This window comes from Delphinus delphis, chromosome 12, assembly GCF_949987515.2.
Source record: "Delphinus delphis chromosome 12, mDelDel1.2, whole genome shotgun sequence".
NCBI classification, from domain to species: domain Eukaryota; kingdom Metazoa; phylum Chordata; class Mammalia; order Artiodactyla; family Delphinidae; genus Delphinus; species Delphinus delphis.
In genome coordinates, this window is record NC_082694.2 from 31,638,703 (window position 1) to 31,650,769 (window position 12,067).

The 12,067-nt window shown below is 41.3% G+C and overlaps 1 protein-coding gene across 2 annotated transcripts in view; it reads left to right on the forward strand.

Moving 5' to 3' along the window:
- The window catches only part of AAK1 (AP2 associated kinase 1), a 169,123-nt gene extending 162,509 nt beyond the window's left edge, over positions 1-6,614 (forward strand). For both annotated transcript variants that reach the window (XM_060026435.1, XM_060026436.1), the window contains one exon: positions 2,895-6,614. In XM_060026435.1, the coding sequence (XP_059882418.1) occupies positions 2,895-4,024 (1,130 nt within the window). In that variant the 3' untranslated portion in view covers positions 4,025-6,614. The remainder of the gene's footprint in view (positions 1-2,894) is intronic.
- Positions 6,615-12,067: the final 5,453 nt, after the last annotated feature.

A 12,067-nucleotide genomic window follows, 5' to 3' on the forward strand; every position in this document is an offset into this window, starting at 1 on the left:
AACATGTTTTTCTGACAGTACAAGGCTATATTCATATACAGGGACTGTTCACCCTGAAAATACATGCTTTCCCTCCCTGCAATAACACACGCATATTCAAAAAAAAAAAACCCTCTAACTGCCAACAAGATTTAATGTCTATCTTCTGTTTACAGTTATTTAGACTCTGTCCTTCTCTTGACTGCTTTGTTTCTTGTGCTGCCACCACCAAAATTCCCTGAGGGAATGTGGATGTCTGCGTGCCCCATACCCACTGCGTGTCTTTGTTCTCCAGAACGCCAGGCTTGGAGGGTTACAAAGGGTGGTTGCTCTCAGCCTTGGTCATACTGCACCTCCTCTAAAAGGAATGGAAAGGTTAAGAGATCTGGCCTTCAAGGGAAAATCCTTTAAAGGTGCTTTTCCAATCCTATAGAGCAGATTCATGTTCAAAGACAGAGACGGAATAGGTCTGGCCTTGTTTTGAAGGACTGGAGACTAGTTCTCCTTTCAAACTTGATGTTATAGTATTTTTGTGACTATATATAAATTTTTAAAAGTTGTCGCAATTTTAGGTGTGATTTTTCCTATTCATCATGAAGGTCATAGAATATGCTCTGAGTTGGCAGATTTACAGTTGACTTGATCAAGAACTCACTTTTAACGTAAGTAATTTAGATAGGTTAGGAATGCCCTTCTAGCCTGTCTGACTCTGCACGTGGGTACCCCTGCTTGGTACTTTACAGCTCTCACAATGTACTCTAACACTGCAGGCATCCGAGATGCCCTGCGTTCTATAGGTAGCTGCTTTTTGGAGGTCTGTGCACACAATTTGATTTGACTACGTTCCATTTAAATTTCCCCAGAGCACTAGCTTCAGTCAAACGAGTGCTCATTTTCATTATTGGTTCCCATGGTGGCCAGAGTTGGTCATGACTAAATTTGCCAGTTTTCTCCTAAGAGATATTTTGCTCTCCCACAGAACCACATCAGCTTCTAGGGTGGTTTTGGAAGATGAGAAGTCATGACTTAATTTTGGGAACTAAAAACCGTCCAACTGATAACTGTGTTAGAAAGCAGTTCAAGGAGTTTTGGGGGCCATTCGTACCACTTTGCTCAGCAAATCTTATCTTGGAAAACTTCTCTGCCCCATTTCATTTGAATTTCCCCACAGACATCATCATCTGGGAATCACTGTGACAGATCTCACATCGATATACTTGCCTGAGAGATTAGAATTATGTCTTTCCACATATATTGCAAAGGAGAAGGTGTTCTGTTTATTTCCTGTCCCCTGACTAACGCTTTCCTATCACCATATGGGTGCACATACTAAAGTTATAATGCAAGGAAACATTTATCCTCTTCATTTACTATTCAGAAAGCCATTTGGCACCAGTACAGAATTTAACTTAAAGACTGTAATTTGGAATTCACCAAATACATTCAGAGTTCTAGAAAGAGAAATAAAAATGGTGGCGGGGTGGGGGGGGACCCACCTTTTTTGTTTCTGAAAACAATATTTAAGGTCAGAACTGTTTAAAAAGAAGCACTGCTAAAAAGTTACAGGATTCAGAGAAACATAGTATTTTTGTACAGTGTCTTCTAAAATGTTCAGATCTCTCTCTACGTCTCTTTACAATGTAATGCCTCTAAGTAACTGGTTTCCCAATAAATTGATTTTGATGTTGCTTCTGCTGTGTTCTGTGTGATTAATTCAAGCAGAAACTTTAGCAGGGGAAAATTGTTAGCAGAAGTTTCTACTACCTAATGGTTTGCTTAGAAGGGGAGAGGGTAACGTGGGGAGGGGATGATTGAATTTCCGCTGTACAGAGGTTCTGAGTCATCTATAAGAGTCCAAAGCATGGTACCTGTAATTTCTTACCCTGGTGGGTTGGGAAACCCATGATGACATGATATCTCTACCCCCAGCCACGCTTTTCTCTGGATTCTTCTTGCTTAGTTACATATGCCTTTTTCCTGCCCTCTTGCTAACATGTGCCCAATGACATACTTCCAACCTGCTAATATTTCTTGGAAGGTAAGCTCTCTTGCATTCTGATAATTGTCTATTTGATTTTAAAAGCCAGAGCACCCTGAGGCACCTCTACCTAGATAAAAATAGATTCGTTTATTAGAGTTTGCAAATACTTCTGTAATTACCTGTGCATTTTACTCCTTCTGCTTAAAGAACTTTATGATGGATTCATTTAAGCAGAGGAGATCTTTGCTAACTTAGAAGACTGAAAACAAAATTCCAGGGCAACTCTAGCTGAAGGTGATTGATTTAATATGATTTTGATTATGTCTCCTCCCCTTAGAAAGTGCCTTCAGTATTCATATTTGAGGCACTCTTGTGCTCTTTGAATAGTACTTATGATGTAAATCATCAAGTAATTTTGCATTTATCAAGTAGCCACGTTCTCCTGCTTTGGCGGGGGGGAGGTTCCATCCTCAGTTACAGGCAGTGTGGAGCAGATGACCACATGTCGCATCTGATTTGAGTTTGTCCCCAGACAGTATTTCTGCATCAGCCACAACTGTCATGGTGGATGTGGAGATGAGTGACTGGGTTTGTTTTCATTCCATCCTGAGCCAGCACCAGGTAGAGCAGGTGTCAGTGCCTGGCCCCGTGCGTAGGAGCATTGCATAGTTACGCTGAATGTCTTTGTGCCTAACATCTTCATCTCCTTTCCTGCACATCGTGCCTATCGTGTTCCGAAATGTGAGACCGTGGTTGGTTGTGTTCCAGTTTGTGTGCAGTTTCCTTGCCTGACTTTTCTTTTTCTGTTTTTCCTTTTCCATTTTCAACATCTATTATTTGGTTCCACAATGTTTCTGCCACGGGTTGACCATTAAATGTTCCAAGGAGAGTTGAATGGACCTGTGCATTAATTCTGTGTTTTGTGCTTTTCTAGGTATCCAGAGAGAGCCCAATCCCTATCCTGTAATAACTGTAGAGCACTTTAAAGAATCAACGGGTTTTAAAGACCTTCCCCTGTATCCAGACCCCTCCAGAGTACCTGGAATGAAAACTCAGAACAATTTAGAATATGACTACTTGGCCCGAGATGGCCCTTCCAGCAACAGCTCGTTCCACAGCAGTGAAGAGGAAGGGACCGACCTCGAGGGGGACATGCTGGACTGCAGTGGGTCTCGACCTCTCCTCTTGGAGTCGTCAGAAGAGGATGAGAGCTGCAGGCCTCCGCAGGGGAAGCTGGGAGGAGCCACTCCCTTCACTCAGCCAGAAGTCTCTCCTGAGCAAGCCAAGGCAGCGCAAGGTGGAAGAAAGAACCAGTTCGGAGCCCTCACGCAGCCAACCGCTGATGGACTCGGTGAGCCAGATGTTTTCGCCACTGCTCCCTTCAGGAGCTCGAGGGTTCCCGCGGATGACGTGGACATTTTCACCAAAGCCCCATTTGTCTGCAAGGGCGGCGTGGCTCCTTCCCAGCCAGAGGAGGCGGACGTGTTCTTGAGAGCTCCTTTCACTAAGAAGAAAAGCATGGAGGAGTTAACCGTTGCCCAGAGCGCCTCCCCAGAGTCTCCTGCGCAGCCCGGTCTCCTCCGTCAGACCAATGACATCCCTCTGCTCCCGGGCCTTGATCGAGCCGTGCATCCCTCTGTCCGAGCTCAGTATTCCATGGCTGGTTTTGCCCAACCGTCTAACCACCCCTCCCATTCTGTACAAGCAGCAGACCATCTTGACAGCGTCTCTCCCAGGGGCACCTCTCTGGAATCTGGCGCCCATCCTAATGACAGAAACAAAGGACCTCAGCCCCAGAAAGAATCTGTCTCAGGCCCCGTGGCTGGCAAACCATTCCGCCCCCAGTCTTTATCCAAATATTCCCGTCACTATAGCCCAGAAGATGAGCCAAGTCCAGAAGCCCAGCCCATCGCTGCCTACAAAATTGTTTCGCAAACCAATAAGCAGTCGATAGCTGGCTCTGTTTCCATCACATCCCTTTCCTCCAGGACTACGGAGCTGCCAGCTGCTGATCCTTTTGCTTTAGCGCCCTTTCCTTCGAAATCAGGCAAGCAGAAACCTTAGGAGCCATACCTGAGCCTTAGGCCTCTGTCTCTACCCCACCCTTAACACCCACCACATCACTCCCAGCTGAGCCTTCCTAAGAAGAAATATTGACATATCAATTATTATCTTTCAGTTCCATGAGTCAGCAGGAATTCTTCAGTCAGCAAACTCAGTCGAGGTGATAACTTAGTTGAAACTCCTTTAAGTTATGCTCAATTCTTTTGTTTATATTGATTTCTGGACTTCCAGGCATTTCCATCTCCATCTCCACCCAGAGCTCTGCTTTTTGTTGTTTGCCTAGAAACTGTTTAAGTCTAGAACTACTTCCCAGTAAATCCAGAAATAACTTCCCAAAGGGGCCATGTTATTGCTAGTTTGACTCCTGTAGTTCCTGTTCTGAGTCATGTCTATCAAGGAATCAAGATGAGTTCCTCCCGGACTTGGTTTCATACTCTTGAAAAGGGTATATTTCAGGAAAGAAAACCAGATAAAAATTCTACACATCAAAAGGAAGTGTAATCCCGCAGATATGCATCATTCCTGTGAAGCCGGCAGCTCTAGAAGGATTCTCTGGATCTGAGTCTGTGCAAGCCACACTGGTCCTCGTGCATGAGTGTCTGTGGGTGTGTGACGTGTGTCAGATCCTTTCCTTTGTAGATATGCAAACAGATATCTATGCTCGTGTCTAATAGTGTTGAGCCTTCCCCATGTGCACACTTTAAAAATTCGTGTGAGCGCACAGCTGTGTGTGTGCATGTCTGTGTGCACAGGAAACATTCTTCCTTTAGCTAAACCCTGTCCCACCTCGCGTACCTCCACAATCACTCATTTGCTGACATTGGTCTCCTGACCTAACTGACTTGAACCCTGTTTTTATTGAGTTCTTTTCTCATGGCAAAATTGAATTCATTGGAATGTATAGGAAAATCCTGTTGGAACTGAAGTTTCTAAGTAGATTTTTTTTTTCCCCTCTGGAATTTGCTATGAACAAATTCCATTTACACAGGCTTGAAAAATTAATTATCCTTATACAGTTCCCCCTCAGAACAATAGAAAAGAGCACAATGTTACAGTTCCAAACACTGGGTTTGTGGTCTAAGTAATTTTAAAAAGTACTTAAAAACCTTAGGTCTGAGCACTCCATGCTGTCAATAGGAAATTAATTAATCATGAGACTAGGCTACAAACTAGATTTGCTTGTTTGTTTTTCCACATCCTTGTCACCTTTGTCTACTGCTTCTTGAGGAAATAGAAATCTGAGACATGTAAATAAGTTTGGGAGAAAGGAAAAGAGCTGAACCAGCCAGCCATGAAAACCTTTCAATTCTCTGTCCCCTTGGATGCTAAAGTATGTCAGATAGGTGCCTCACTTGTGTTTTTGAAATGTCTTGTATTTCTGGAAAGATCTGACTTATTCTTGGCTGTTTTCATACCCTTTATTATTAGTGCCTTGAAATGAAACTTATGTCTCAGTGGGAAGATTTCTGCTGAAGATGTTCAATTTCCTATTTCAACTTGAAAGCTTCCTGTGACTTGTAGTAAATGTTAATGATTTCTCCATTAGCTGGAGATGTTGGGAGAGTTGCTTACCAACCCAGATTAATGAATTAAGGATTATGGGAAATTTGTCCAAGAATCAAGCCTGAATGCCAAACTCAACTGCAGTTAAGTGTCACACTTTTAAATTTGAAGTTCAGGGATCTTGGCAGTAAAATATGAACAGACACTTTTCAAGACATTTTCTAGTTTAGTCTCCACCTATTTCAGCTGTCCAGGTTAAAAGATAAATTTAAATAATAGGTACTGGATCAGGGCTCCTAGCAATGATTTTCCAACTGAGGTTTCAGCAGTGCTGGTCCTTCACTTTTATGGATGTTAAATGTTCGTTGGGCTTTTCTCCCAATGATCATTTCTGAATTTTCTGTGTAACAGTGGATGTAGAATCATCTTTCCATTTGAATAGTTTTGGCTAACAGGTGTGGAACTTAGCACCCCAAGCTCTTCCCTTGCCTTTATCAATTAAAGCCTTCACGTGCAGGAGTGAAAAGGATGGGAATATTCAAGGAGAGTTCTCACCCAGAAACTCTTAAAGCAGAAGGTCATTCTAATTCACCAGAGGTGTTCAGGATTACCTCTGTAACAGTCCTGCAAAATGACTTTCCTTTGGTTATTTGATCACTCCCCTTCTGATATTTTAGTTCTCAAGGTGAAAATCAATAAAATCTTGGTAATTTTATTACATAATTGAATCATTTGTCAAGCTGTGCTTGTAATCCTTTTTTATTCTCACTGGAGACCTATGATGGCTGGAGACTCTAAATACCTTTTTTGAACAAGAAATGAATATAAACACATGCAGATTACTTTTGTGGTGTTCTTACTGAATGATGCATGAAAATTTTAGGACTATCGGATTACATTAATTATTAGTTAATAACTAGTGAACTCTGCGCTGATCTTCTTTGGATCATATAGAGTAAATGTGTCATTTAAAGACACAATGTTCTTGGGACTTCCCTGGCGGTCCAGCGGTTAGGACTCCACACTCCCAGTGCAGGGGGCATGGGTTCAATCCCTGGTCAGGGAACTAAGATCCCGCATGCTGCACGGCGTGGCCAAAAAATAAAAAAATAATAAAGATAAAATGTTCTTGCCAGAGTCCATCCTGAATCTGGAAATCTGGAAAATTTTCGTTTTAAGGGAATCAGGAGTGCTCAGGGCGCTTTGAATTAGTAGCGAATGCATGTTTCCAACAACTACTGCATTAGGTTAACACTAAGGAGAAAAAGAAAACATATAGTCAACAAAATACTGCATTACCTGTTTTAGTTTGTTTTACGTGTTACTTGCTTTACACGTATATGGAATGCAGGAACCTGTGACCTTTCATTTCAGTGGAGCACAATGAGCCAGGGTACATTTAGACATAAAGCATTGACCCACGGCATGCACTAATGAACTCTTAAAGGATCCACATTAATGGACTAACAGGCACTATTGAATTCATGAAGTTATCTTATGTGTGGTGAAAAATATTTAGCATGTCTGTTTCTTGGGTTCACACACAGATAACCCTTTAGCTCCAAATCCTGGTTAGATTGGAAAACGGAATGAACAAAATCTGACGCTTGAAGCAGATGCAGGGCAGGACCCAAAGAAATCTAGGTCACAAACTCCATTTCGTTTTGGGCCCACTCATTGTTGAGTTGAAAATTTCGTATGTGTGGACTGGTATATATGTCTTCACTCGCCCATGTTAGGTCTGAGTTTAACCTGGCAACCTTTGTGAACTGTCAAGAAAAATACCAGTATCTTATTGACCCATTATTTAGTAAGTTTTAGAATACACGTACATCAATGTTTTCAACTATTTGGTGGACGTTTCGCTGACTCAAAAAGTAGCGGATTTCAGTTTTCTTTAAAATAGGTGTAATCACCAGAGTGATTCTGACAATAGAAATTCGATCATGCTGTATTTGCTTCCCTAAGGAAGTTGTCAAAACATAGGTTATATAGTATGTATGCATCCTATCAAATAGGAAATTTTATTATAGGAAACTAGAGAAAGGTGAGATCCAACTCACTCTTTAGCAGGAAGGATACTACCTAAAATGGAGTCCCTTGGGTCCCTTTAATAAAGAAAGATGTTATTCTCTGCTGTGTGTTTGGAATTAAAATTGGAGAACACAGGCCAGTCAAGTTCGGAATTGCTGCTGGTCACACAGATGCAGTTTTCTATGAGAAATTTGGAACCCAGATTATTCTGATGAAAGGTACATAGGAGAGCCTCTGAAGAGACCACAGCTTGTAAGGAGGCAAGAGCTCCTTGTAAATGCCCACAGCCATCCCTGAGTTCTAATCCTCCAATCCTGCTTTCTGGAGTAAACATGAAGATTTTAAATGTAATCATGTAAATTTAAATTCTTGCTTTTTCCAGTGACTGTCGACTACTTGTTTGTTGGTTGGTTTTGTTTGTTTTAACCACCAGAACACTTGCAAACTTGTGAAGTTCACTTAAGGAAGGATTTCAAAACGCTTGAAAATAAAAAGTAGTATCTGGCTGGGAATTGTTTTTGTGTTCTTTTGCTACAAGATAAATTTGCTAGGCTGTGAAAACAACTAGCTGCTCAGCTTCGATGTGGGAATCCACACTGGCAGTGTCTTGATTGCCAGGACGCCATCTTGCTCTCTGACTTCCTGGTCCTACCAGCCTCATTTGCACCTTGACCTTTATTAGGAAACAGGCCTCCCACATGTGATGCCCAGATCCCATCTTTAAACTGCCAGACACAGGTCTTTCCTGCTTTTTCTCTACCCCTGCAAGTCTTCCTGGCTCACGTTCCTTGTTCATTTCCTCACTTGACATTCCCCTATTATAATCGTACCAATAAGTGGGGAGTGAGAGGTATGACTGAATGAATGATCATGCTAATTTTTATTTGCCTCCCTTGTTACTGTAAACAGTTTTTTCTTAAATTTTAGCCTAGCCTGTGATAATCTCACCACACTGGAATAATTCCAAATAAGAGTGAAATGGCTCACCTTCCCCTTTTCTTATGGACTAGAAGAAAGGATGAAGGAAGGTTGGCAGAAGCCCAGCCTTACTCTGGAGACACAGCCCAGAAACCTCATGCTCTCTACCTTGATCTAACACAGGCCCAGAGTGCCCTAGAATGCAGGGGCAAGTTTATGTTTGAAGGGACTCTAGAGTAGCTTGTAAAAATGGCTAAATGGGGAAATTCCCTGGTGGTCCAGTGGTTAAGACTCTGTGCTTTCACTCCCGTGGGCCCAGGTTCGATCCCTGGTCAGGGAACCAAGATCCCACAAGCCAAAAAAAGAGGCTAAATGTTAACCAGCACACTGGTGGCTTAGTCCAGTATTCCTGTAACTTGTAATTCCATAAGAAATTTAGTCTGAGTTACTTCTCTGCAATCTCAGTATGAGTGAAAGTGTTTTGAGTTTATAATAACAATGTTTTTTTCTTGAAATTAAGTCAATGTCATCTACATTGCATTTAATAGAACCATATATACGTGTTAGAAGGATCTATATGATTCCTTTTGGTAAAGAATTACAGAAGTGGTTTTTTTACCAATGTCAGTTAAAGTGAGATTTTGGGAGTGAGAGAAGACAATATCACCTTCCCACTCTGAAAAGGCAAGTCAGTTGTATCTGAGTCCACCAAAGACTCCTGTTTGAGGAGTGTGATTGGAGTGTGTGTGTGTCTCCTCATGCTTTCTGCCATGGTGTTGAAGACCTCCTAATGAAGGCATCCAAAGAATACCAAGAGGTGACAGTAGGTATTTGAAATGAGTAAATTCAGTTCCGTTAGCCTACCGAGTTAGAACTGGAGTTGTACTGGGCAACGGTGAGAGAAAGCAGCCATTGCCTTAGACTCATTTCCACAGTAAGCATGCTCTTCTCATCCACAAGGATAAAACTCAGTAGGGTTTGACCTAAACTCTCATGTGTGGTATTGGGAGGGCAGTAGTGAGCAGAATACTACAAGGCCTGCAATATGTTACTTTGAAAGAGGGAATATTTAACGCCATTTGTTAGGGGATAGGAATGCAATAAAGGCCAAGGACCGTGCTCGTTCCATGCAGAAGAGGTGAACGAACTCCTACTGACTATATTTTGAGTTGACTGAATGAGGAGGTCGACCCAGCTGTAAGGAGTGTTGAGGTCATGAGACCTCAGGAAACAATATGTGCATACAATCTCAAGGTCTGTGAACATGAGAAAGGGAAAAAACATTTATAGAGTTAATCTTAACAGTTCTTGCAATACCTCTTTTTTGCAGACTCTTGGGTTTATGTTACTGCACCCTTTGTGTGAGCTATCTTATGTATCTGATAGTTTTTATGAATACTTGTTTGAGTTGTAAACTCCTGTACACTTTATTAAAATGGACCTAATTAAAATAAATGATTTACACTTTGTATTATTTCTTAAGTCAGATCTTCCTAGGCTTGAAGGACTCCATAAGCACCTTTCACTTAGTACCAAGCCTAGCTCTACATTTTTAAGTTTCAAAGAGCAACTCTTGGTCGGTTGGTTGATTGGTTGGTTGGTTTCCAATGCTGGCATTGTTATTTCCTGAGACCTGCTTTTCATCTAGATGTTTGTGGAGGCATAAATGAAATAATACAGGATAATGGAGCCATAAGGACTGAGCTGGGAAAATCCCAGAGCTCCCTGCAATGTAAAGTTTCCTGTGAACTTCTAAAATGTGTTATCTGAATGTGACCTGCATTAATATGCAGTCTTCCAAAAAAAAAAAAATCCCTAAAGAGAGACCATAAGAAACTAAAGAGAGAAATCTTTAGTGGAAGTGGATTATACCTAAAAAATTTTAAATCCATACTGTGGGGAAAACCTGCCTGCCTATGTCCTTTCCAAATCTGAGAAAATAACAAAGCTTTAATGAGCTTGACATCCATGATTCAGGAAGAATTGGTAATGGGCTGAGTTCACAGACATGGTGTTCAAAGAAGATCCAGGGATCCAAAGAGCTCTAGTATAAGATGCATGAATAAAGCCAGAGTTGCCTACTTTTTCTGAAGATTTATTTAAGATCTGATTCATCTATCTTTAAATATGTGCCCTACCTAGTTCTACAATGTGAAGTTCTTATGTTTTTTCTATTTCAAGTTCTCATTAGCCAAAAGTAGTCTTCCTTATCGTGACTCAGACTGTTCTGGGGGAAACCCTTTCAGATGCATCACTCCCACTGAGATGCAGGAGAAGCCTTCTGCAGAGGTGGACAGAGCTTACCTGTGGTGACTTATCTCTGCCTTAATTGTAGGGAGAGCCAGAATTAGAAGCTCCAGCTCCCCTGGGGTGGCCTCTCTGCATACAGCCTTTGATGACTCACTTTTGCCAGCCCTGAGACTGGTTGGTAAGAGACCAGCCAGGGAGGAGGTGCCCTTGGATTGTCCCCTAGGTTAGAACCAAGTGGAAGGAACCAGAGCGAGGCCCGGAAAAGCCAAGAATAAATGGTTTAGACCTGTTTCTCTGTATTTGAAGATAAAGATCTTTCCCCTTACATCATGTGTTTTTTCCTTGAGTTTATCTTTCCTCATATTGAAGTATGTCAGCCTACAAGGAAGGAGACCAAGTACTTCTTCAACCTGCTTTTATGTAAGCTTAGCCCAGAGGCCCAAAGGACTCCAAGTATTCCCTTCAGAAGGCAGCCCAATATTCCAGTGCCGAGATTTGGGACCAACGCCATTGCTACATGTGGAATTCTTAAAGTCAGATATTGTGAAATTAGTAGTTCTACCAGATCTCCCATGCCTCATCCTGTTTTTGAGCAGGACCTTTTGACCGCAAGGACATATTTTATTTTTCACTCTTTAGAGAAACCTTACGTTATCTGAGAGGAATGGATCACAATTTTCTCTTAATCAAAAATTAAATATAAACTGTCAGCCTTTTTTCAGTTTATAATGAATACTACTGGTAGACATATTCAAGTAAAATTCAAAACAGCTAAAACTGCACATCAAAAATTGATGGAAGACTGAAATCTTGACATTTTAAATCAAAATTTTGATTCAGGAAATTTGAATTTAGTAGGTATAGTGGCCACGAGAGAACTCAGTAGTAGAAACCGTTGGTAAAATTTGAAATGAACTAAAAATTGACGAATAAATCTCCATTGTAAAATGTATATAGAAAAGGCTGGATTCCAATGAATATAATTACAATAAAATGGAAATACATTGCATAGGACATTGATCCCTTGTCCATCATTTCCTAGCTGTGTAATCTTGAAACATTACTGAACTTCTAAGGGACTCAGTTTCTTCATCTGTAAAATGGGGATAACGTTAAATGCCCATGATATAGATTGCTATGAGGTGTGCTTAGAAAATGACCCACTTTAAGTGCTCAATCAAGGTTAGCTATTTCTGTTTGATTCACCAGCTTTAGTGGCACCAACATGTGGTAATATCACAATTCCCTCAGCCCACCTGAAATTGTGCTTTACCTGACAGTTTTTTATATTTGTATTTATTTTATATTTTGCACACAAGTTGAGACTTTACTAATCTT